The following is a 27,443-nucleotide window of genomic DNA, read 5'->3' on the forward strand; positions in this document are numbered from 1 at the left end:
TAGTCTTTAAGGTGCCACCAGACTCCTTGTTGTTTTTGTAGATACAGACTAACACGGCTACCCCCTGATACTTGACACCATGCAAGGCTTTTTACAGTGAATGTGCATAAAGCACATGCACATTGCTGCTGTAGACATTCAGACCATTACCTTCCCAACCCCCCACAAAGTTGATCCTGGTCTCTTGTCATGCATTTGCAGATTTTTTCCATCTCCTGTACCTATGGTGTTCCACCCCTGCCTCCCCGCCCTTTCCCTGACAGTTCTTCTTCACACCTGTTTGTATCATTGTTCAACTCACCCTTGTGACTGCTCTTAATGTTGCACCACCAATTGTTCAGCAGTGGCCCCTCTTCAGTGGTGCCATCAGCATCTTCCTATCTTTTGCTGAGAGCTCCATTCATGTTAGAAAGTGATGTGGCTCTTGACCAGAGTGTTTCAAATCCACTAAGAGTCCTTAATTTAGATTAGAATCAAACATCTGACTTACTATTTCTAACGATTTCGTACTGCTTGGGTTCCTGCTCTTTGGTCTCAGCTCCCCTGCTGTGAGACAAACTGGAACTTTCCTAGTCCTCAAAAATTTTTGGACTTTTGAGACACAAGCAGGTCAGCCCCATGTTGTGCCCCCTTTACAATGTTACATTCCAGTTGCTGACTAGAAGAAAAGCAGATTACTCCCAAATAAATGGCCAAAGAGCATTTATTTAAGATAGGGTACCCTATTGGTTACAGTAGGAAAAGGCGGTGAGAAAATATGTAGTTTCTGAAACTGTTACTATCTTTCCCAACTCTGAGAAGACGGTGGGTGAGTAGTAATCCAATCAAATGATATTTTCAGAGAAGCATAATTACAGGTGAGTAATGCTCTTCTGTAAAGATACCTAATGATTACATTTCTATTTTTGGAGACTACAAATCCATAAATTCTCCTCTCATGGAAGAACAAAGCAACCATACAAGGCAGTTTCATGTTATATTTGGGGAGAAACATGGGGGCACATGGAGGGAAAACTTTTGATGAAAGTAAAGTCTCTCTATACCACCACACCCTAACTTCTGAAATATTTTCTCCTTAGCATATCAAAAGTAATGTGTGTTAAATTTACTTAGATTAGTTAATATGCAAATTCCTTGCCAATACTATGTTTGTAAATTTGTGTTTCACATAGCATAATGGAGTTTCATTTATGCATGTTAGAGGAAATTGACTTTTCCATATTGGTTGTAATGTAATTCCTTTTTTGTTTTAGAATATCTTTTTGCACATTCTGGATATGTCTAATCCCAAGGGAATTTGGGAGTTCGCTGAAAAATTCAAGACTGAACATAAGTTAAATGTCTTGGTAAGTTTGCAAGTTTAAATTGTACCTCTTTTGGAGTCTCTCATCTGTACCTCTCCATTCAATAGTCTAACCTCTCTAATTCTGCAGGCTTAATTTCTGTATAATCCTGCTGCAAAAATAATCCACCTAGTCCACTTCTCTGATCTTGTCCAGCCCCTTTTCATATACATAACTTTGATACAGAACACAAGAGAAATCTATCAAAGCTCCTTGTTGCAGCCTTCAAGGCCCTGCACAGCTTTGCTTCCGCATGCCTCTTGGCTCTCATTTCCTCTTGCTTCCTCTTTCACTCCACTGAAACAGCCTGGCGAATTCCCTTATTATTCTACTCCCATTCTCCTGTCTGATGATTGGTTGGCCCAGAGGAGACCAAAGGCAGAGATGATGTCTAAAGCCCTAGTTTTGCACCAACGTCCATATAGATGGATCCCGGCACAGAGCCCTTTTGACTTCAGTAGACCTTTGCATGGGTGCATGGATCTATCCAAATGGATGCAGTTGCAGAATCAGGGCCTAAGTTAGTGCAACTTACCTGGAAGGTGGTGTGTGTTTGTGTGGAAGGCGAGGGCAGAGTATAGAGGTAAGTGAGTAGTGCCTCTAACTTGAAACCTTTTCATGCCCTCTTGTTAGCTCTTTCTCTTGCTCCTCCTTATCCTTACTTCTGAGTTTGGCCCAAAGAGAAGGAGGATGTAAGCAATAAGGGGTGGCATGGAAGAAAGCAAAAAGATTAAAGAATAAGACACACAGACGCATCAAGATGTGTACATGTCTGCTGAGTGACTGTGATATCTTGTCATCCTTGTCCTTCCTATCCATTTCTGTTCATGTTTATATCTTGACTTTAGTAAAGCTTTTGATGCTATCTCACATGACCTTCTCATAAACACACTAGGGAAATACTACCTAGATGGAGCTACTATAAGGTGGGTGCATAACTGGTTGGAAAACTGTTCCCAGAGTAATTATCAGTGGTTCAGTCATGCTGGAAGACCATTACAAGTGGGGCTCCGCAGGGATCAGTTCTGGGTCCAGTTCTGTTCACTATCTTCATCAGTGATTTAGATAACAGCCTAGAGAGTACATTTATGAAGTTTGTGGACAATACCAAGCTGAGAGTGGTTGCAAGTGCTTTGGAGGATAGGATTATAATTCAAAATGATCTGGACAAACGGGAGAAATGGTCTGAAGTTAATAGGATGAAATTCCATAAGGACAAATGCAAAGTACTCCACTTAGGAAGGAATAATCAGTTGCACACATACAAAATGGGATTGACTGCCTAAGGAGGAGTACTGCGGAAAGGGATCTGTGGGTCATAGTGGATCACAAGCTAAATGAGTCAACATTGTAACGCTGTTGCAAAAGAAGTGAACATCATTCTGGGATGTATTAGCAGGAATGTTTTAAGCAAGACATGAGAAGAATTCTTCCGCTCTAGGCCTCAACTGGAGTATTGTGTCCAGTTCTGGGCACCACATATCAGGAAAGATGTGGACAAGTTGGAGAAAGTCCAGAGAAGAGCAAAAAAAATGATTAAGGGTCTAGAAAACATGACCTATGAAGGAAGATTGAAAAAAAATTAGGTTTGTTTGTTCTGGAAAAGAGAAGACTGAGAGGACATACATTTTCAAGTACATAAAAGGTTGTTACAAGGAGGAGGGAGAAAAATTGTTGCTCTTAACCTCTGAGGATGGGACGACAAGCAATGGGCTTAAATTGCAGCAAGGGCAGTTTAGGTTGGACATTAGGAAACACTTCCTAACTGTCAGGGTGGTTAAGCACTAGAATAAATTGCCTAGGGAGGTTGTGGAATCTACATTATTGGAGATTTTTAAGATCAGGTTAGACAAACACCTGTTAGGGATGGTCTAGATAATACTTAATTCTGCTTTGTTTGCAAGGGAGTGGACTAGATGACCTCTCGAGGTCCCTTCCAGTTCTATGATTCTATAACCTTCATTACTAGTGTCTTCTGGAATACAGCCCTTTGGGACAGGGGCTGTGTCTTACTGTTCAAGCACCTAGAACAATTGCTGGTGCCAATAGAGTGTGAGAATCACAAATGGAGTATTTGGGAAGGGCAGGTTGGGGGAGTAGCAGGAAATGAGCAGAGAAGAAGGTAGGGGCAGTTTTCTCTGGGGCCTTGGTGGGGAGGATGAGAAGCTTGAACTTGAGACAGAAGGTGAGATAAGCCAGTACGGGGGGAGTCACTGAGAAAACACACATTACCTGCACACCACTTGTTAGTTTTTAACCAAAACGTGGCAAAATGTTAATGACTTTTCACTGGTAAGAAAAATCAAACTTCAAATATATAAATGCATAGCTGTGATGATGTGGAGTCATTTGGATCTTTAAGATGAAACTGATAAACTACCATACATGCTTTTTTATTGTAATAGTTATGCTCTGTGAATCACACATTACTTCATAGTTTTTGGCCCTTTTGCGCGCACACTAGTAAGGCACCATGATGTCTGATGGCACTTATAATCTTGTTTGTTCAGTTAATTTTATCAGCCTGATTTCAATGAAATGTATTACACTTCCTTGTGAAGATGGTTTTCACACAGCAGCTTCACTGTAAGTGGCGGATTATGATAGCTGGAGTTGCAATTTGCACACCCCGGTGCATTGAAACAAGTGTGTGATTGTGTGTATGTGGCTTTTTTTTTAATACTGAGCTGTGTCTTGCAGATCAACAATGCAGGCTGCATGGTAAACAAGAGAGAACTAACAGAGGATGGACTTGAAAAGAACTTTGCTACAAATACCTTGGGTGAGTACAGCAGTCTTTAGATAAGAGTCTAGGGTACTCCCATGCATCTTTTTTTTTGTTTATAGAAAGGTATAGTCTCATGTAGTTTTGCAGGATATGTTTTCTTCTTGCATTGAGAGAGTAGGAGGATTAGACTTGTATTGCAAAAAATATATAACTTTTACAGAAGGCTTGTACTTCTCAGGTTTCTTCCATATGCAAGATATTCTCATATTGATCCCATTGTTTGTTCATTGCTCTGAGAATAGCATGTAGCAATTAAAGCTAGATAAACCATTTTGAAATTTTAGTGGAAAATTTTCCAATTGGCTCTGCTAATGATAGTCTGTGTAGTGCCTTTTTTTTGCAGGATCTGCAAGCTGCTCTAACAGCTGTCTTGGGGTTCAGATGGTTCTTACAACATTCAAGTGTGGTTTTTTTATTATAAAGATGACACATTGGTATTGTGGTAGCACCAAAAAGCTCCAGTTGACATCAGGGCCTCAATGATACAGAGCAGTACAAAAAATCCACACACATAAAAATAGGTAAAGGTTGGAGAGAAGGGATGCAACACACAGGCAGAGGGACTGGGTAATGCTTGGCAAAGGCCATTAATACATTATGGTGAATTGGTGGGGGGGGACGTAGGAGGGCGGACAAAGAGTGGGGCGAGGTGGAAGAGAGGGGGCACTGAGGGTGAGGGGCAGAAGAGGTCTGAGCAAGCAGGCAATCATCAGAGGGAAATGTCCAGATTTTAAATGAAGAAAGTCGTCATCACTGATGTTCAGAGGGCTGCAAAAATTACTCCCGCAAAAGGAAGCGTTGGATAGTAAGTGCTTTAGTGGCAGCTGGCAGGGACCATATTTGTTACTCTGTTTGTACAGAACCTAGCACTACAGGATCCTGGTCCCTGATTAGGGCTCCTAGGTGCTACAATCATACAAATAATGAATAATAAGCATCCCTGGTGGTTGACTCTGCCAGGAGTTCTGTGTCCCACCCTCCAAACCCCCGTCGGTAGGGAATGGAGTTGGGTAAGTTCTGGGCCACCCAGATAGGGTCACCCGCTCGGTTCTGGATTTAAGGGGTTGGAGGTAGCGAGCCCTGGCTGGGCCTTACTCTTAGCACTGTTGCTGCTCTGTTTCTCTGGCTCCTGCTTACGTTTTTGAAAATCAACATTTGGGCAGCAATGTCTCATACTTGACTGGCATGTCAATGAGATTTTTGGTTTTGTAAGTCTGATTACATTCATTTGGTTAACATTTTTCAAAAATATTGGAGCTGATGGAGGGAATGCATTTTTCTTCAGCTACACTTTCCATACTGTTTGTGCTTAAAACTCAAAGCAGGTTTTGTTATTTCTGCTTCAGATTTGCCCTGGATCTACTCTATAATAAAGAATAAAAGCACCTCTGACCTTTCTGAAGAAATTGTCTTTCAGTGAAACTAGTTTAAACCCCTTGCACTTTTTCAAACAGTTCAGTAATTCACTAGGATGTAGTGGCTCCAGGTACAAGCACACTGAAGCAAACACAGCTGTTTGAATGTGAAGTTACTTTTCATTTTTTTAAACCGCAAACTAATTGCCATAAAACACATTAGTGCATCAGCTAGTATAGATTTGTATCACACACAAGTAGGGTAAACTGCAAACTATAAGTCAACCATACAGCACAGATTCTAGTTAACATTTACAGTGCAGAATACAACTGTACATATGTCCAAGAGGCTGTGAATTATGGTGTCTGAGGGAACTGTAACTCTGAATTGCCTGTATTTTGTGGAAATTGGAACCATGCATCCATTCTTTTAGGAATTAGTAGTGTTTAAAACCTTGCCTTACTTGCAAGGCATCTCATCTATCTTCCCTTAGTGACCTGCTTCTGCCTTATCTCATCTGTCCCTCTTAGGTCAGGTCTAATGAAGCGGTCTACTGGTAATACCTATGTAATTGTGCAAGACTTTGGGACATGACAGGATTTAAACACTTTGCAACATTTTAGAGCCGAGTCAGTGTGCCAGATCTGATATCTAGATAACATGTACATCAGTTGTGGCATTGTCTGCCTTGGGGTCTAAAACGTTGTGAAGTCTTTAAATCCAGGTTAGAGACATTTCCCCTTCTCTTATTTTTTTAGAGTCCTGGACGTATTGCATAAAGGATACTAAAAAAATTTTTATTTCTAATTGAAAACAGGGCCTCTAAGGGCATGCATATTTATTTATATTTATATATACAGTATATATAAAAAATAAAAATATTGGCTACGGTAGAAAGAAAAGGTTCTGCACTATATTCCTTTTCTCTCTCCGTTCCTCATCGGAAGATTTTTTTTTTTTCTTCTCACCAAGTTGTTTTTAAGAAGTAAGACTTTAATTCTAATTCAGTTCATGTGCTGTACTTTGTTAGAAAATGTTAAGGCACAGCAGGTGTGTGAAGCTAAAGAATTACTATTCCTTAGTAAAGAGCTCTGAGTCACTGAAAGTGATCCTGAGGAGAATAGAGAAGTCCCCAAATTGTATTTATCTATAGTTTTTGTGCAGTGGTAGTCCAAGTAAGAACTTTCTAGTGTTTAATAAAAAAAAATAGAAAAGCAAACTGTTTTATGCTGGATACTGGGATGTTTGAAGTCTGTCTTTGCAGTGTAGTATCATGCCTGTCTATTACATAATCCAGCTTGTGATTGGCTTGCCAGACTTTTCCAGATTTGTATTGTTAATGTTAAACCTTTTCTGTTGAGGAAAATAGGGTAGTCCTGTAGCTCTTTATTTCTATAAATGTTCATGGCAGTTTCATGAACAAACACGACGTGATCCTTGCTGCAAAGACCTTTTGACTGAGGGGCCTGAATTCACATTTCATTGTGACTGTTCCTAAGTAAGGACTGATCATGTGAATACGAGTTTCTAGAATTGGCCCTACTTTTCTACATGAGTGAAAGCTGGCAGGGCAAAGGGAAATAGGGTGTGTCGGTGGACAGAGTGCACACATGCACACAATTGGGTTTTGTGTCTTGATGGCTTTTTAAAAAAAGTTTCTAAGCTAAAATCGTTGATTGTAAGCTTGTGGGCAGGGACCATGACTTCCTCTACGTTCATCTAGTACAGTGGAACTGTGGGCACTATCACAGTAGAAGTAAATACTGTGTGGTTCATTGTAGTTGTATAGCTGGTATTGCTCTTAATACCTCGCCCCTTGTTACCAGCTAGACCACAAAGAGTTAGTGCTCTGTTTACTGGAACTTAATTGAAGTAGAAGAATTGGAGAATGATCAATCTGTAGTGACTGCTGTGCAGCTATGTAGAATTAATACTGTAGTATAGAAACAGTACTTACATATGAGTGTTAAACTGAATGCAGCAATTAACAAGTCACGTTGATTTGCTGAGATTGTGTAGATGGTAGGGGGCAGTTCAAAATGGTTTCTTGTGTAGCAGCATATGTACACGGAGAACTCTTGTTGCTTTTGTCCTTTGTCTCAGATGTGGTTGAGCTTAAATCTCATCCTAGAGGTTGGTGTGGCCATTTTTGTCAAGGAGCTGCTGCAGTGATTTCTTCAGATGTGACATCTCGGCTTTCTAGTCAGCATTTGCTTTTTTGAAGCCAGCCACTGCAAGATGATTATCCCAGCTGACAGTGTTCAATCCATCTGTATAAAAGCTGTCAGTGGAGGCAGATGGATAGAGGACTCAGTACTGTTTGCTTGTGGGTGCATTAAAGATAATCTTTCACAGTTGAAACAAGGCCTGTAAAGTACTGGAACAAGAGAAGTTCTTTCTTCATTTTTACATGTCACATCTCTTCACTCCAATGTCAGAAAATAGTACATCTATTCATTTTTATTGGTACTTACTGGCAGAGGGAGCACTAAAACACACTGGGAGCTGAGAGGAGATGATCATAGAATACAGTACGTCTCCATTCCTCACTCCAACTGAACCTAAACCCTCTTGCTTCACAATCTTTTTTTTCTTTTTAATTTAATAGTTCAAGCCACATCCTCTTCCCAGTGTTCAGTCAAAATAATGGGTAGGGCATGGGGTGTATTCAGTCAAAATAATGGGTAGGGCATGGGGAAGGATCTTCCTCTCAGGCCCTAGAATGCAGCACAGCTCTTCAACGGTAACTACTCTAGCCTCCGTCGCAGTTTGCAAACCCCTTTCTCCCCGGTATGGGTCTGGCTAGTGAATCATGGGAGTCAGTGCTGTCTAGTGGATAGGGCGCTAGACTATTTGGACTCGGGAGATCCCAGATCTGTCATTGGTCTGCTGGGTGACATTGGGCAAGTCACTTCCTCTCTTTGTGCCTCCATTTCCACATTGGTAAAATGGAAATACTTGCCTGCTTTTGTAAAGTGCTTTGAGATCTACAGATGAAGTCTTGTATTAGTGTTGTTAATAATCCAGATACCTGCAAATCCACTGGCTGTATCACCTCCCTACATATCAGGGCAGAGAGAGCCCTTACTAAGCATAGCTTTGTGGTATAAAGGAAGTGGCGACCGGTGTCTTGTCTTTCGCACACGTTCCACGTTGTCTTTTCACTCCACTTTCTTGTGCTGGGCTGTCAGATTGGGCCCTTAAAGAACAGTGTACTAAAATCTGGAATTCTGATTTCCTGCTTGAGAGAGCTGGCCTGTGGCTGTCTCCTCATAGGGGACTGTATAAACAAGAGGCCTCAAAAAGATAAACAGTTCAAGGAAAATCTTCAGTATACTTAATTTAAAAATACTTGGCTGTGGCAAAAGCAAGCCATTTATTTTTTTTAACAATGAATTTACCAGATGAATGACCCATTGAAACCTGTATAAGCAAACAAGATTATTTTTGTTCCCACTTTTTCCCCCCACAGTTGAAATAACACTGTTGCCAATATGCTGCAAAGCATGGGCAAATGGGGAAAACTCCACTGAGTGTGGTGTTGGCTACCTGCCATTGTCTGAATGTTCGAGGATTAAAAACTTCACCAACAACTTAACTCTAATTGCCAAGTAGAACATCCAAAGAAAACTATTCCAGCATGCTCCCAGGACATTTTGGTCTGCAACGATTGCATCATCAATTAATTTAATGTTATAAACAGGCAGCAGCTTTACACTTTTCCTCTTGCAGAAGCCCTAATTTACTTTATAAATCCATTTTGAAACCTAAGATTTTTGGGTCATTCTATACAAATGTAGTACAGCAGGTAGGAAAGAATATTCTCATGTACAGTGTTGCATATTCTATCCTGGTGATCTTCAAGTTTTAAGTATGTAAAAACTGGTTGTTTTAACCAGTAGCATATTATAATGTTGACTTGAAGGCATTCTTGAAATCTGTTTTCAGGACATTGGCACTTGGGCTGATGCACATTTTGATTAGATCCTCAGTCTAGCTCAGGATATATTTTTGTAGCCTTGTGTAGAAAGCATTAGTGTCCTAATACAACATAGTCGTCTAAGACACTGCTTGGGAGTAGCTTTCCCACTAATGTATTGCTGTAAGAACTAGTGCGATCTGTAGTGACTGAAAATTTCTGCAAGAATTTACAAACTGCATTTCAGCAATACTGTTGTTTCATCAGACTACCTTCAGCTTCTATTTCACAACAGGTGACCTGAAAAATAATTTGATTTAAAAATTAAAATTGAGATTTTTAAACCAACAAAATCTAGGCTATTGATATTTCTTGATTCCATAAGAAATCATAATTTTAGAACTCTAACACTGAGGGTCTCACAATGTGATCACAAAACACTGAGCATTGTGACCTAGTTTTACTGCTGTGTGTTTAACTGTGTGGAATTACCAAAATGAGAGAGATGGTAATTAGAGCATGATGTCAAATTACATAAAACGATGAGAGGATCTCTGAGTAATTGGGGCAATTATGGAACATACCACTAGGGAATGTGTGGTCATATTTTTTGTGTTTAAAATAAATGTGTATGTGTTTTTAAAAAAAGTAAAATATATTGTGTTCTTACTGACATACCAACTACTCTGGAATGGCAGTGTGTAACTCACTGAACTTTAACCTATATTATCTAGCTTCTCATGTGAGCCACTGCTAAATGGTTTCCAAACAATGAGCTGTGCTTATCGGTCTACTTATTGAAAAGGATGTAACAAGACTATATTATGCACCATTGATTATTGTGTGAGCTCAGTTTACAGAAATAAAACTAGTGGATTTTGCCCAAAGAAATATCCAGACCCCTATGTTTCTTTTGAAAAAGAAATCTGTATCAATATGTTGACAACTCCATTTTAACTCCAGAAGGCATGACCAGCTACTGCTGTGACAAACCTCATTTTGTGGGACAGTGCTGTGGCTGGCTTAATTTTCTTTAGACAGCTTCCACTTCAGCAGAGTCCAGTTTGATGTAGGATTTTTCTCACCCTGTCTGAAGATGACTGGCCTAGCATTTGCTAACAATCTTCACGCTATGTCACTTACTACCTAATAAGAGCCTGAAGAGATCTTAATAGACTCTGGCCTCTCTTGTGGCACTATGATTAAAAAATAAATACATCTCCCTTTTGGACAGAAGTATGTAACCTGTTTCTAATGCAATTCATTTCTCCTTACTGCCTTCCTTGAAACTATAGTTTCTTGAGTTAGATGTGGACACACATTCCAAAATACTCCCACAGAATTAAGAGCTCTAGCTCTTTTAAAAAGAATCCTCTTTTGTCACTGAATCACTGCCTTCCTTCTGAATGAATGAAAAGAGCAAGGGACATAATGTGGATAACCATCTGGTGGATCTCTTCTACTTTATATAGGACCTCCTCTAAGATAGGGCATTAGATATGCAGTATTCAGTGATAGTAATTTCACATTGCACTTTCTGTTCATCTACATTTCACTTAAAAACCTATGTTTTGTGCTTTTTCTTAATCATTTTTGGTTTGTTCAGTATTTTTACTCATTTCTCTAAATGGATATGATTCATTCCTATAGTTCTTAGTGTTTATACTTTATGTATTTACCAAGTTGTTTGGTTTGTGTATATTTCCCTTGTGCCTGTATGCAGAAGTCTGTTGTGAGTTATTTGTATATTTGGGTATTTGCATTTTTTTTAAAGAAAACATAATAGACATAATATTAATTATGAAAGTGCACAATCAACTCAGTTAAGTTTCAGAAATTTCACCTTGCTTTTCCTTAATGGTGGAAATCTTGATCAATCTTTCTAAATTCTATTCCACCAAACTAAAATTCTAGCAGTTATTTCTCTGTGGAGAAAGTAATGTACAAAATATTTAAGGGGGGGGGGATGTTTTTCCCTCATTTCTTTTCACTACTGTTATGCGATTCATAATACTACAGCTCTATCCCGATATAACGCAACCCGATATAACACGAATTCAGATATAACGCGGTAAAGCAGCGCTCCGGGGAGGTGGGGCTGCGTGCTCCAGCAGATCAAAGCAAGGTCGATATAACGCGGTTTCACCTATAACGCGGTAAGATTTTTTGGCTCCCAAGGACAGCGTTATATCGGGGTAGAGGTGTATTTTGCAAGGCAGCATAACTTTTATTCCCATTTATTCACTCTTCACCCCCCGCCCCCCATCACTCAGTGGAAATTCTACCTCTATATTGCTGTCAATGTAGGCTGTAGTCTGTCCACAATTGTAAAATATTTGCCCTATAGCATGCGATCGTGTAACAAAACCCTATTTGATTTTAGCTGAATTTTGTAGACTAGCTTGGCCTGTTGTTTGTACATAACTGTCAAACTGTATAAGAATTTTTTATTAAAAGTGTGTGGGTTTAAAATAGTGGAGACTTCAACTAGAAGATGCACCAAATAAACTTTATTCCTTGTTTTAATTATTCGGGGGTGAGTTACTTCTCTTAACAAAGCAGTCTGTGCCAGCTGGAGTTAATATTATCCACCATACTTCTATGTTAAAGTGCAGAGTAATTGGTATCCAGATAATTAGGCTTGGGGCATCAGTCATGGGATAACATAGCAATGGCTGAAGATCTGAGTCTTTTGAGGCCTGACCATTCCCATCAGTGTGTTTATGTATCAGCGTCTGCCTAATGACACCTGGAGCAAAAACTTTATTTTCACACCTTACCTCAAAGCAAATGCACAAGGGAACAACAACTCAATTTCTGTTTTTGCGGACTATGATCTCTACCTTTTTTGTGCTTTGTTTGCTTAATTCTCATATTAAATTCTCCTCTTAAACTGGAGGAAGATAAATTAGGGGTTGAGTTGTTTTATTATTAAAACTTGTGTGATGAGCCAGCCCTTTGTCAAAATCAGTCTCTAGCCTTCAGGATTTGTTTCTCTCACAAGGCTAAAAGAACACTTGCTGGACTGAAGGCCTTGAAAGATGAACAACATTCCTCTTCGTCTTCGCACTTCTTCAGAACTTGTAAACAAAAACGTACCATCTGTAAAATGCAAGTTAATCCTGGAGACAACTAAGTTAAGTGTTGGCAGGTGTTGCACCTCAGGATTTTGGAAATGAAGTCAGTTTATCTAAATTTGAGTCCCTATCAAAATGAAAGTTTAAACCAGGATTGTGGGTTGTATTAGAGCTCTGCTTAACTCATTGGGAACAACCAATGACAAGATATCTTGCTTTGCTGTTATTTTTCAGTCTTCCAGCCCCAGCAGTGAGACTTAAATTCTCTTTTGTTACTGACATTCTTCCTTACTGACCACAGCTTCTGCTTATACTTTTTGCTCAAGACAGACTCTGCTGACTCATTCAGTGTGCATTCACTTAGTTTGATTTTATTTTGCGTGTTCTAATTATTCATGAGGGTCCAAATGAGTATAGGAAAAGTTAGATCTGTTATGGATGGACAAGGGTACTGAGCAGATTGCTCAAGTGGAATGTATCAGAGGGGTAGCCGTGTTAGTCTGGATCTGTAAAAAGCAACAGAGAGCCCTGTGGCACCGGAATGTAATACTTTAAAATTCTGTAACATGTTGATCAATGTGCTGTATTGCAACCTTCCATCCACAAAAGTGTTGATCATTCTGATTTGCAAAGAAACATGTTAGTCTATATAAATAGTGAAAAATGTGGCCTCACTAATTTATGTGAAAATTGTTTATTTTCATAGAACTGAAGAACCAGGGTTAGGCCTTGTCTATACGGGCACTTTACAGCGCTGAAACTTTTTTGCTCATGGGGTGTGAAACACCCCCCTGAGCGATGCAAGTTTCAGCACTGTGAAGTGCCGTGTAGACAGTGCACTAGCACTGGGAGCCATGCTCCAAGTGCTGGGAGCCACTCCCCTTGTAGGGGTGGTGTCTTTTTTTTTTTTTTTTTTTTTTTTTAGAGTGCTGGGAGTTCTCTCCCAGCACTGGTGCCGCGACTACACAGCTAGGTTAAAGCGCTGCTGTAGCACAGACTCTTCTGCCTGGTCTCCTCCAACTGGTTCCTGTCCCACTCCTGCCTCTTCCCTGCCCTTTGCTCCTTCTCCCAGTGTCCTCATCTCTACAGTCCCAGTCAGGGGTGGTTCTAGGGCCAAGCGAGCAGGGTGGTCGCCCTGGGTACCAACTTCCAGAGGCCACTGAAATGGTGTGATGCTGGGTTGTTTTCTATATTCATATTTTTGCTTCACTCTGTTTGTCTTTGCTCCACTTGGATTGGCCAGCCACTTTTTTTGGCTTACTTGCTTGGCAGGGGATGCCAAAAAGGTTACTGCTCTGGCCAGCAAAATGGCGTGGGCTGCTCTTGGTCCCAGTTGCCATGATTTTCATCCATTCCTCTTGCCCAGCTAGTCTGTCTTCCCCTTCCTTCGCCAAAACTCCCAGTCCTGGTTTCCTCTGGCCTAGGTTCCTGGTCCCAATTTAATTCTCTTGCCTTTCCTCTCTCTGCATTGGAATCAGGCAGCTTCCTCTTCACTGTCTGGGCGTCAACCATGTGGAGCGTTGAGAGCACAGGAGAGACAGGCTCACTACTCTCAGTTTAGGTCCCTGTTTCTGACATGGCCTGCAGCAGCCCAGAGCTGCAGGGAAAGACCTGCTCATAGAATCTCAGGGTTGGAAGGGACCTCAGGAGGTCATCTAGTCCAACCCGCTGCTCAAAGCAGGACAAATCCCCAGACAGACTTTTACCCCAGTTTCCTAAATGTCCCCCTCAAGGATTGAACTCACAACCCTGGGTTTAGCAGGCCAATGCTCAAACCACTGAGCTATCCCTCCCCCCCTCATGTTGCCCACTGAGGATGGAATATTGGAGATTTTAGCTGTGGTCTGGCTAGTCTCGTCTGACCATTTGCAAGCTGTGATTCCTAACCCTTTCTCTCTCCTTCCGCCCCCCCTTCCCCCCCCCCCATGAAAGCATGTAACATCTCCAAATTTGGGTAGATTTTCACAGAGATGGCAAAAGGCAAATCCTCAACTCACGGGCCACTCACTGCCAAATTTGAAGTTCCTGCTTTGAAGCATTAGGGCACTAGTACCTCTCAAATTAAAGCTCCAGAATTTAAACTTGGCAAAACATGTTTTTCCCTACTTTTTTTTTTTTCTTGGAAACATCTGAACTGTCTTCAGGGGGGGAAAACAAAGAAAAAACATCCCAGCCTGAGGCAGGCACTTAAGATTGTAAATTTCAAACAGTTAAAATTTGGCAAACTTATCAGCAACTAAAAGTGGGATTTTATTATGGGAAATGTCAGGCAACCTCAACAAGCAGTGACACCCCCCGCCCCCTCATTGTAAATGAGCAGGCCGTTTTCTGCATAATACTCAATTGCAGTAATTGGAATTTGGGTATTTAAATTATTTTAGGGGAGAAAGTAGAAATGTCTGTCTGCCACAGTTGTGAGTTGTCTCTGGCATGTTTTTTCCCTAGTAAACCGTATTGTCTTTAGAATTATGACTAGATTGTAGTTAGCAGTCTAATAGTGTATATAAAATACTTTTAAAAATCTTTGTACTCTGAATATGTCTAATGATGAATACGCAATACATTATTATTAATAATTTGTCAATTCAGAGAAGCACTGAGACTCTTGAGTCTTTATACCAAATGGCCAAGAAATGGAGGGTTTTTACATATTAGTCAGTAATGTGGAGGAACTTGTTTTTGGTGAAATGTTTTTGTTTTTTCCTTTCTTTTAGGTACATACATTCTCACAACTGCTCTACTGCCTTTGTTGGAAAAAGAAGATGATCCCAGAGTTGTGAGTTTATAATGCTCCTTTTTTAAGCTGTTGTTTTTACTACACTTTTTGTTTTATGGCAGTCTCTTTCCTCTGATTGTGTACATGTTTGCAGCCCCGGTACTAGTTACCCCTCTGTCACGTGCCTCGCACACTCTTAGACTCTAATAAATAGTAGTCGTCCATTCAAAATCTGAATTCTATCTTGCTATTTTGTACAGGAGCTACAGTGGCCGGTGAAATAGATAAAATACCTTATTCAGAGATTGCTTCCCTACACCATATCTCCTGCAGCACAGTAAAACACCTATAACAGGACTGTAGGATTAAAGTTGCTTTCTAGACTTTGGTGCAAAAGGGGACATTTTATTATGAAGCATTCAATATTTATACAAAATAATTGAAAAATGTTCTAATGAGCTGCCACCTATATTTTAAGGTTTGCTGTCTTGTAACCTGCCAGGATTAGAAATGCACATCAGGCCTTTTAATGTGCCTGTATCTAAATAAGAAAAATGGATTGGCTTTTCCCAGTGCTGGTCCTGGATCAGTGAATTAAAACGTCTATCCCTCTTCTGTCCCTTTATTAGCGATTGCGATAAAAGCATGAGCAGGTCCCTAGTGGGGCAAAGAGCATTTTGAATGAGGATCTGCTCCATTTTTGACCTTTCCTTTGTCAGCTCTCCAGGTACGCTTTGTGGTACAGGTGTGATGGTCCTCTTCTACAGGCACAGTGTAAAGAGAGTAGAACAGAAAAATCTTGTATGCAGTGTAACTTCATTAGTGGGCCTTAAGACAATCTTAATGAACGTGGGGGATTGGCTTTTTACATTCACTTAATTTATTACAGATAATTGTCTCTTCAGGAGGGATGTTGGTGCAGAAATTAGATGTATCTGATTTGCAGTCTGAAAACATAACATTTGATGGTACTATGGTCTATGCCCAAAACAAGGTAGGTATGTGGATTTGAAAGTAAACCCTATAACTTGGATCAGACTGACAGTGTGATACAGCTTCCTTTAAAATAGGCTGCAAATCGGATGGCTATTGACATGGGATTGCTCTTTTCACTGCATCTAAACTAGATATAGTGCAGCATGCAACATTCCTTATCAGTACAGTTCATTTCCTGCTGAAACTGAAATTAATGTTGCATATTACAGTAAAGATTACAGAGAAGCTTGAGGAGTGGGTGATTCTTGCACTTTGTGAGAGCAATATGAGTGTTTAGTTTCACCCAACCCCAAACATTTTACAGAAGGGGTTGAGCAGAAAATTAGCCTGGATTAGTGTCTTTTTCTCATTCCATTTCTACTCCTATATTTAGCCTGCAGAAAATGGAGTTGGTGAATGAAAGCTTCCTGAACTTACATTAGCAAAAAGCTTTAATAACAAACAAACAGGGGTTAATACCTATTGTTGCGTACGTAGGTTGCCTTTACCACTCTGCAGTGGTTTCTGACAACATTATCTTGAAGAGCTCTATGTAGCTCAAAAGCTTGTCTCTTTCACCAACAAAATTTGGTCTGATAAAAGGTATGACCTCGCCCATCTTGTCTCTCTAACATTATCTAATGGATTGCTGCTTTTCCCAGTATATGAGTGGTACAGGTATTTTCTATATTGTCTGCAACCTGGTAATTACAGTGCACTATGGGTGTATTGGAAGCATTTGGGATTGGCTACTGGGAGACAGGATAACAGATTAAATGGATCATTGTTCTTTTCCAGTATGGCATCTTTTTGTTGTATCCTAGAGACAGCAAGTAGTCTTGACAGAACAATGGGCTAAAGTGCACAAAAACATCCATTTCTCTGCCATGCATCCTGGCTGGGCAGATACACCAGGTACAGTCTGCTAAAGGCACTTACGCCTTCCAGTCTTAGTCTAAAATTGAATCATAATATGACATTACTGTAAATTTGTATAACAGGTCCACCGATCTCTTCAGTTTAAATTCCTGGAAAGTGGCTGTTTTAGAACCCTCTGCTGTCCTGTTTTACAGGGAGTCTGAGATCAGATGGAGCTGGGGATGCAGGTCTGCACTCTAGTCTGACCTGCTCCTGCAATTCCCCCCACCCGACACTCTTGCTTCAGTATCTGGGCCCCCCAGTGATGTCACTCTCCCTTTCTGCTTTGAGCTTGGAAACCAGCAGTTCCAACTGTGCACTTCAGTATCTTGTATTACTCACCCACACCACCCCTGTAGTTCAACTTCCCAGTGGACTTCAGCTTATTCTGCCTTGTTAAGGAGATGGATACATGGTGAAGGATTTCCACCCTAGATCAAAGGACACTGTCTAGTCACCTTCCTTTACTTTTACACTCTGTAGAATGCAATTTCTTAATAGGCTTCAAAATATCCCTTTACAAATCTAGGGGCTGGCCTGCCACATAGGGAGCTCTCCCAACACCCACTGATCATGTGACTCTCCACACCCTCCTGCAGTTTCCTGCCGATTGAAAATATAGGCTTCATCTTTCCTTGCCCAACGTTTTACTTCACACTTAAGCAGTTTAAATGCAGTGTTTGTAGCTTAGGGAATACTATTTTCCATGTCTGCTTTTTTTGCCATGTGCTTATAAAATAACTCAAAAGACTACATTGATTAAAGTCTATCTCATTATTTCTAGCAGTCATAGTCATAAAATCAATGAAAATAAGAACTAAATCCCCAGATATTTCCACCATTTGTTTTCTCATGTTCTGCATCCAGTCAACTTTGAACAGGATCAAACAACAGAACTGGGGGGCACCTCTTTTTGATTCTCATTCTCTCAGCCTTTTGACTGTCTCCGTACCCTTTAGTCCAAACAATGAGAAATGTCTGGTTCATCTTTTGGCAACCTAACATCCCACCACGATAGTAACTCTGCCATCCATGGGACAATAGTGTCTCCTTTCCCTGATTTTAAAAGGTCACTGCTTTTCACACTATTACCATTTTAACGTTTAAAAAACTCTTTAGCAAAAAGCCTTGATTGACTCAACACCCTTTCGTTATTCTTCACTGTAGCGGTGAGATCAGCGATGCCAGAATTCTATGAAAAGATGAAGAACAAACTGCGCACAGAGGCTCAGGGAGCCGATACAGTAGTGTGGCTGGCAGTCTCACCTGCAGCAGCTAAGCAAACAAGTGGCCTGTTCTTCCAAGGTAAGGTGGCAGTTTCATAGACTGAACCTGAAGGAGGAGTGCTATTACTGCACTGATTGTACAATGACTTTACCAAAGGGCCAGAGCGGTTATATGTTGAGGGTTAAAATAGTTCCTGCAATTGTTTATAATGTGTGACTCCAAAGGCCAAGCACAGCGTTGCATAACTAACAGAACTAGTCAAACTGACAGTATTTTGCTGGTCCTGCCCTTTCGACCAGCTGGCATTAATTGGATAAAACATCTGGGTTGAAGTTGGCTCTGCACATGACTAGGCAGAGACGTGGCAAAGTGAGCCCGCAGCGATGTCCGATGGACTCTTGCCTTCTGTACAGAGTACAGAGGAGTTGCATTCATTTTGAGGGCACTTGTCTCCCCTCTTTCTCCTGTTCCCATTAACAGTGCCCAGGTGCCAGTGCATACTCGTTCTTTCTGCAGCTCTGTGGTGAGGACTTGCAGTCAGGATTGTTAGTGTGAACAATGCAGACTCTGAGATGAAATCTAAGTGCAGCTGGGTTGGTGAACGGGGGGTCAGGGAGAGAGGAAGGTGGGAAAGGGCTTTGAACGTTCCCATTCTGCCACTCTCACAGTAAGTGCTCAAGTGGGAGTGATTTTGTGACACCTCTGCTCTCAGGGCAGTGGAGATCTATGATGTGGGAGACAGGCCAGAGGTGGGGGCCCCTTTTCATAGAAAGCCCCCTTCCCCCCCCCACCCCTTTCTGGGTGTGACGAAGGCCTGCTTTCAACCTGTTCGCTCAGTCTGGGGCATCTGGGAAGTTTGGATCCCTCCTCTCCACAGGTACCAGACCCACCCTTAGTCCAGCTTTTAATTAAAAAGTAGAAGAGATTTTTACTGTCCCCCACCCCCCAAGAGCAGTAAACTACAGGCTTGAATCAGCTGCCCATAAACCTGACTGGAATTTCTTTTCAGATGGAATCATTTGTCTGTGGTGCATGCACAAAATGGAACACACACGTGTTCTGCCTCATTGTAGAGCAGGGGTAGTGCCTCTTCTTCATCCTTAATCTCTCTTCCTCCCTCTTATTTCTACTGTCTGCTCCAACCACGCTTCCTGCTACCTCGTTGTCATCACCTCGGCCTGGCCCAGCTTGCCCTACAGCCTCAGCAAACAGGCAGGAGGACTGTAATCCTCAAGGTTGACCAGAGCTGTGTTTTCCTGTGAGCATTGCACTTGGCAAGGCCGCAGCTTTGGAGAGGGGCGTGAAGATTCTTGGGTTGGCCCCCAGTAACACTGTGTTCCCCATTTTGTCCGTTGGGGAACCCTGGGACTCAGTGGCTCAGTTCTTTTTGACAACTCTGGGAAAATCACTTGTTTTTAAAATGCTTTCTGTGCCATCATCCCTTGGGGTCAGGCACAGCCCCCCTGCTTCCCCTCTTGACTCTGAATAGTGCATTGTCATCCCTTGCTGTCTTAGTTCCCTGAGAGCTATTTGCCAACTCACAATAAAATACCCCCAAACTGGATGAATATGCAGCTGTTCTGCTTCCATTCCCCTCCTGCTTCTCTTTCACCTTCCTTATTCTGTTCAGTTTCGATACTTAGTGCAAACCCCAGTCAGCTTTTTTGCTGAGGAAGGGAAGGGGGCTGGGAGTAGGCTGTCCTATGCTCAAATAATTCCTTCCCCTCTGCTGAGACTTCACAGGACAGTGCACAGGCAGGCAGGAAGCCGTTTCCTCCATAGCTTTGGCCTGGTAGAGTACAGCAGTTCCCAGGTATCCATGTAGGCTAATTCTCGCAAACATTTTTCTTCCCCCCGCAGTAGTATTGATTGCTGCACCATAAGGAAGAGTGAGTGCGCCTCTTATTGTTTGGCTTCCTGTGCACAGCCTAGGGTGAACAGGTGTAATGCTGTATGTACACTGAGTTGTTATGCTAACTTCACAAGACACTGACAATTCACCTTTCTGGAAATTCTCCTCTGAGGATATGAGGCAGGCCCCTGTGCTTCCATGGAAATCTTCCACTAGAGCTCAGAACACTGTTTGAAACTGAACTCTTGTGCAAGGATGGATGACAATCCTGTAGCTCTCCACAGCTTCCTGCTTACTGCATGGCTGCTATAGCTATGGTGAAGATAAACTAGCTTTCTGCAGCTCAACTGGCCACTTCACTAAACATATTCTAGCAATACTGCTGAAGGAGAAATACTCCTCCAATGCACAGTAGTGATCTGAAGTTGCTTTTTAAAAAGATAAAGTCATTACTAAGTTCTGTGACCACAGTCATTGTGTTAAGGCAAAGACAGAGCTTCTCTGTGGGTGGTATGTAATTAGTTAATCAGGAATGGAAATTTAGTACTATCCCTTGTGTTATGGTGCTCTATTGGTGGAGCTGTGTGGTAGACTGAACCAGGAGGCTCAGGTTCATGTAACCAGACAAGGAATGTCTTATTGTGCAAGTTTGGCTAAGCATTTTGACTGAGAACCAGTTTATTCTCTTGATAAAAGGCTGAGTGCTTAACAAGCTAATTCCATAGTGCTAATGCTAAGCTCTGTATTTTAAGGATAAAATTAGCCCAATTCCATCCCATGGAATAGCTGCACCAGTGCAAACCCACATCCTGAAAACAAGGAAAGCTACAGTTTGTTTTGCTGCTTGAAACTGGGTAAACTCCAGCAAAGCAAATCACTGCACTGGTACAGCTACACTAATGACTAAAATGAGGGCTAATTCCTATGTGGACAGGGCCTTCCTTTTTCTAATGTCTGGCTACAAAAAGAGTCTACATCTTCTCTATAAAATCAGTCTCACAAGGACAGGCCTTTTGGGTACCTAATTCAAAATGAAATTAGTGTAAGTGCATTCTGTTTTGGTAAATGAAGTAATATTTTTTTTAAAGTACAGTATTTAAATGTTGCAGAAATCCACAAGGCCAGATTAACCTTTTGGCCTCAAGATCATTTTGTGCATAGGTAAAATGCATTGGTGGTTCTGGTCTGAGACCCACTTTGTGCTGGGAGAGGTGAAAGATTTACTACTTTTTTTTTTTTTTTTCCTCTCTCCCCCTCCAGACCGGCAACCTGTTTCTACCCACTTGCTCCTGGCCAGAACATATTCTTCACCAGAGGAGGAAGAGAAGCTAATAGAAACTTTGGAAGAGCTTTCCCAGAAATTTAAACCCACTTGATGATGTCGTCTGTAGACATTTATCACCACCCAATTGAACAGAAATGAAGCTTTGAATTAGAATACTAGCAGAACTGTATTACACCTGTTACAAATATGAGGGGAAGAGAACAAGTTTGCTACAACTAATATACTTAAGCAGAATCACAGTTCACCTTTTATAACAAGTTGTAATGTATACTGTTACTGCAGGCTTTTATAAGATAGCATAAGCTATTGAGCAGTTGAATATGAATTCAGATTTTGCTCCCCTGAAGTCCTACCTCTGTCATGTCATACATGGGAGTACATGCACCTTGCTTCAAGTATGTAAAGGAAACAGCAGAGAGAGGTATTTCAGCATTGGGTTGCTCATATGTGCCTTTAACAAACAGGTTCTAGCCTAGTACCATTACTAATTAGTGACTGCCCCATAAACCTGTGTGGCTACAATCAGTTAGTTAGTGCTTGGTTAGACTTTACCTCTACTATTTAGGTTTTGCTAGTGTCAGTATTCTCCCCTTGCACTCACAACTCAACCACTGCTTTATACCAGTAGAGGACTGTGCTGTAGGTGGAAAAATAAAGTGCTTTTTCCAAGACCAGAAGTGCTAGACTGCTGTTTGGAAAGGCTATTATAGTCCTTTTCAGTCTGATTTTCTAACTGATCTTTTATTTATAGCAAACTACTTTTCTTTGGAGGCTAAACCAGTACCTTTCCTTCTATCTATATATGCTGTATTTTAGAGCTAAGAACCATGGGGGCAGGGGGTAGTCTGCTTATGGGGCTGTAGACAACACTCAGTTTGGAGTGTCTTTCCTTTCATAAGGCCTGTTCCTACAAAGGTCTATATCAGTTTAACTGTACATGAATTGTGTAACACTTGCTGGTTAACAGTCAGGTTTAAGGCCTTGAGATTTTCTGTAAACTAATTACTGAAAACAGGAGGAAGTAGACCACTATTTTCTGTGTGGGCAGCTCTGCCCCTGTTGCCAAATTCCTGCTGCTTGACTCAGTGAACAGGGAGGAAATACTATTCCATTCCAGCCTCAAGGGGTTGGAGCTTTGATTTAAGGAAGCACAGAGCCACATACCAAAGTGAAAACCTAATCTGGATGCGAGCTTGCCTTCAGCAATGGTAATGACAATGCTTGAAAATAGCTGTACCTTTACAGGCAAGAGAATGAAAGGAGAAACTAGTACATGCTTGTTACATGGGTGGCACCTAAAGGCTTTACTACAGCTTTAACACAAGGGTGCACACAGCATAGCTTCTATAGGCTGCGCTTACTGCATGTAACAGGACTAGTTGCATTCCACCCTCCATTTCAGGGACTCACTGAAATCCCCCTCGCAAGGGTTCTATATGTCTCCCATACCAGCATCTCAGTACATCCTCTAGTGATCATGTTACATTCAGACAGAAGTGCTGGCTAGTTGAGTGCAAGGCCATGCAAACTCAGCTAATTATGGGAGGTAACTAAAAGGTTACAAGGGGTTAAATTCATTTTAGCTGTGTACATTCAGAATTGATAGAATATGCTGAATAAGACAATCCAAGTGCAACCAGGGGGAACTAATGAACTTCGTCTAATTCTAAAGTACTGGCCTGCTTAAGGCAACAGGGACACAGCCACACTGCAAAAGCAGTAAATTTTTGAACAGCAGTAGTTTGATTGGTGTTGCCTAGAGGCAGTCTTTGGCAGTAAACTTTTTATAACAAGCCTTTGAAAATTACAAAAGAAATATTCTAACATACCTTATTAAGACTGTTAAACTAGAACCTGTCTATAAAAACTAATTAGTTCTCAGGTAGCAGCAAGAATACTACCTTTAAGGCTTGTCAACACGGCATGGCAAAGTCCTCGGGGGGAGGGGGTCCATGAGTTAGAGGAGGTAGTTATAGAGCACTGTAACTGCTCAATGTAGACACTGCTGGCATGTTCTAAAAGGTACTTAGTTTGCATTAGAGTCCTCTGTCAATAAGACCCCCTCTAGAACACTTTGCTGCCATGCAGACAAGCTCATAGTTTACTAGAGATATCAAAGTGAGTGAGCTGTCTTTCTGGGCTATAAAGATTGATCGCTTGAGGCTATGCTACTGCCCAAAGGAGAAATAATTATGTCTAGATTTTAAATGTTACAAGGAGGCTTTCACAAAAGATGTCCCAGCTTGGTGAAGTGCACATAGTTTAAAAAAGGAGTATGCTGTAAGGTCCTTTACATTTGTGTTCAAAAGCATCCAATTTAGGACTGAACACTGACTGATTTAAAGAAACTTGTGTTTCCAGTCTGCTCCCTATATATGTAGAAATACAGTCAAATGAAAACATAGTAGTATAACAAGCTTCTAGCAAGGTACAGAGTAGTAGATGTTAGAATATAGATATTCAGGCCTGCCGGTAAAGGTCTATATACTTTAAGAACTTAGGTGTATTTTTAATCACTTAGCTAGTTATAGAGGTATGAAACTAATCAAAAATCACAAGTCCACCTGTGTACGGGCCTTCTCCCCCTAGGATAGCCTGAGGCCTTGTTCTTAGGCTAAGGCCTTTGGCTAAGCAGCAGGGGCAGCCATAAGCTGGGAAGTGTACGGTCACATCCTCACATCCCAAACCAGTCACACTGAAATAAGGTGCTATTGGGCTGTTAGGAAGACAATCCTGTCCTGATAGTGCCCATCACCACCAGATAAAGAAACCGATCTTAAGATGGTTAAAGAAAACTTAAGTTTGATTGATTTCTTGCCAGACAGGATGCTCTTATCAATGGTTGTGAAACCCTCATTTCTGTATTTTTATCTTTATGGCCCCAACTTTTCTATTGTTAATCTGTCTGCTGTATAATTAATTTTGCTAGATGTTAGTTAATTAGGGTAGTGGGATAGAATTGGTTAGAGAATTATGTTACAATATGTTAGGATTGGTTAGTTAAATTTCAGTAAAATGACTGGTTAAGGTACAGCTGAGAATATTACTATATAAGCTGGGGTCAAACAGGAAGCGGAAGAGAAATTGGAATCATGCTTGCTAATGGGGGGAAGGAACTGGAATAGGGACACAGGGTAAACGCTCTGTGGCATCAAAGCTGGGAAGGGGGATGGGTAAATGCTCTGTGGAGTCAGAGCTGGGAACGGAACACGGGGGGGGGGGGGAGAGGGAGAGAACAGGCTCTAGCGGCGTATTAAAGATAAGCCCGACTGGTATGAAGGGCTTCGGAATAGGCTTGCTTGGAAACTAACCCCAATAAACATCGCATTGTCTGCGCTTTGGACTTCTGGTCTTTTACTGCTTGCTGTCTGTGTGACAAGAACCAGGGAAGTGGGAGGGTTGAGGGAAAGCCCTCTAACAGTATATAACTTTAAGGTTATTGTAGTGTTGAAGAGGAGACTGGTAAAGAATCTAAAAAGCAGTAAGTAGTATGAGAGAGAGAGAGAGTTTTGGGAATTGGATTCTTTCTCACATACAAATTACAGTGAAAAAGTACAACAGGAAGATTTACACAGACATTTATTTCCCAAAGGTTTAGGTTTTACATTAACAATTTATTAGACTGTTTGAACAGTTAAAGTTACTGAAAAGATGGCAAATTGTGGAGGGAAAATTCTAGACAAAGGGAAACAATCACATTCAGCAGCATTTTAATAGTACATTAATTGCAGAATTTAAATAAGTTTCTCATTACTGAATAATCTTATTAGTAAGCCAAATTCCTGTGCAACTGGAATTTCCTACTACCAGTGTAAAAATATACCAAACCCTCACCTTTCTGTAATATTCTGACAAATGTTCTCAGGGAACTAAATATATTTTAGTCAATTTGCAGTGACTGAACACTACCCTTCACACCTGCCAGCTTTGTTGTGGTTGAAGAGAAAGTTTCAAAATAGATTCCAAAATCCATAGTTAACCACTAACGACAGAGGGCATTCTACTATTAAACAGTGGAGAGAAAGTTACCCGTACCAGATAATTTAATAAATTGAAGCATATTGTTTGGACAAGCGTTTTAACAGAAAGCATACGCAGTAGCTACATTTCCTAATCTAGCAGGCTGCAGTGCTTAACAACTTAATGTTCGTGTACTTTTCAGAGTGTTTTAGCTAAATTCAGTTTGCACCCCTGTAGAAGTCAGTATAATGTAAGCTACCTAAAACAGCGCATAAAACTAAAAAAGTGCACTTACATCTTTTGGTCCATATTCCATACTTAAATATCCCTTTATTTTCTTTCCATTCATAGGCTATAGGTGGAAAGGATCAAAATCATGTAAGCGTAGAACTTAGTCACAGTGTAGGAAAATGCCAGCTGTCATATTTTGTAGTTGAAGTGCATTTGTGATCAACAATTAAATCTAGGGCTAGGTCAGCAATTCAAAACCAAATATGTAGTAGTTCATAACACTGGCATTATATTTCATTTAGTTCAACATTTAAAACACAGTTCTTCTCCCCTTTAAAAACATTCCTTTTTCCTCACCACAAGTTTGATGGAGGTATGTAATCATGATGCAAGTGAGATGCTTTATTTTAAAATATAATGCACATTAGGTTATACCTGTCATGTAAGCAAATACATTCATTGTCATCTTAAATTCTAGTGGCAAGAGACACTAGTGACAGAATATCCAATGTAGACAGAGGACCAGCACTGGTTAAGCAATGCACTTTCAATACTTTAAAACAAAAAAAACTAAACAGCCAGACGCAGGAAGGCAACAAACAGTTAGTGAACTGGTGAAGTTATTTTTCCAGGATATGTAACTTTCAGCCTGAGTCTGTAATGCCAACACAGCTGTTCTCCCTCACCTCACCTCCTTTCCTACAATCAGTCTAGAGCTTTGATGCTAGCTTCCAAGAAACACCGCAAACTTACCTTTAATTGTCTTATTAAAAAAAAAATCCCATCAAGTCCTTATATTTTTCCTTACTCTTAAGAGCTCCCGGTCAATAGTTAAGGGGCTGTGTGCTCCTGTTTATGTAAATAACTTTTGCACAGGCCAGAGAGCAACACCATTAACCATGCTTAGACTTACTCCCCTGCACCTTCTCAAGACACACGTTCCTGTTTAGATGATAACCACCCCTTGCAGGCTCTGAAGATGGGCGCGCACCATCAATGCTACAGCAGAACTGATTATACAGTGTTTTGAGCTCTACCAGGGAAGCAAACTTGAACACTTTAATCTTTGATAGGAATGCTAATGTAATAATAGTCAGGTGATTTTTCAAGTTCACAGCGTCCCTGTCCTGAATTCTGCGTCTGCCACAAACTTGTTCCATGTAAAAATGTTAGTCTTACTAAAAAACCTGTAAACAACAATTGTAAACAAAGTAGGCTGCCTTCTAGTACCAGGGCTCTGCTGATAACAATGGTACCATATCACATTTGGTGCTGTTATTCTCAAAAGCAGGTGCAGGGCACATCCAGTAACTTTGTAGTGACCACACATTTTTGTAGAATGTACCACTGAACTGGAAATGATTTTACAGTGCAGATCCTTCATTACAATTTCTTGAAGGAAACTCAAAGTACCATCTACAGTTATTTGCCTGCTTCTGAAATGCCAGTTTTCTATACTATGTATAAAATGAGAATTTCTCAGCTTACTATTGTACCATGGGACAAGTAAGGTTGCAGGGGAATATGTCCCTACGTGACTCAGATTAAGGGTAGTATTTTGAAAAGTGCTCAGCAATGACTTCAGTGGGAGAAGAGTTAGGCAAACACCAAATACGTTTGAAAATCCCACCTTGAGATAGTGTGTGTAGATTTCTCTTCTAGGCCAATTAATACAATTTTCAACTCAATCTGATTACATTTTAGGAAAAATGTCACTTGTTAAAAATACAATAGCATCTGTGGCAGTACAACGTGTTAGTCAATGTTTAATTTAGTAAGTGGAAAGTGAATGTTGT

General features: G+C 40.8%; 1 protein-coding gene across 1 annotated transcript in view; it reads left to right on the forward strand.

The window, feature by feature from the left end:
• Positions 1–22,096, forward strand: part of LOC112104762 (dehydrogenase/reductase SDR family member 12) — a 38,931-nt gene extending 16,835 nt beyond the window's left edge. Inside the window, exons 3-9 of the mRNA XM_024197283.3 lie at positions 1,254–1,346; positions 4,044–4,125; positions 15,198–15,259; positions 16,089–16,193; positions 16,999–17,089; positions 18,260–18,397; positions 21,432–22,096. Coding sequence (XP_024053051.3) covers positions 1,254–1,346; positions 4,044–4,125; positions 15,198–15,259; positions 16,089–16,193; positions 16,999–17,089; positions 18,260–18,397; positions 21,432–21,547 — 687 coding nt within the window. The 3' untranslated portion in view covers positions 21,548–22,096. The remainder of the gene's footprint in view (positions 1–1,253; positions 1,347–4,043; positions 4,126–15,197; positions 15,260–16,088; positions 16,194–16,998; positions 17,090–18,259; positions 18,398–21,431) is intronic.
• The last annotated feature ends 5,347 nt before the right edge of the window (positions 22,097–27,443 follow it).

The sequence above is a fragment of the Terrapene carolina genome, unplaced genomic scaffold (genome assembly GCF_002925995.2).
Source record: "Terrapene carolina triunguis isolate 2854851 unplaced genomic scaffold, T_m_triunguis-2.0 Scaffold142, whole genome shotgun sequence".
In the NCBI taxonomy this organism is placed as follows: Eukaryota; Metazoa; Chordata; order Testudines; family Emydidae; genus Terrapene; species Terrapene triunguis.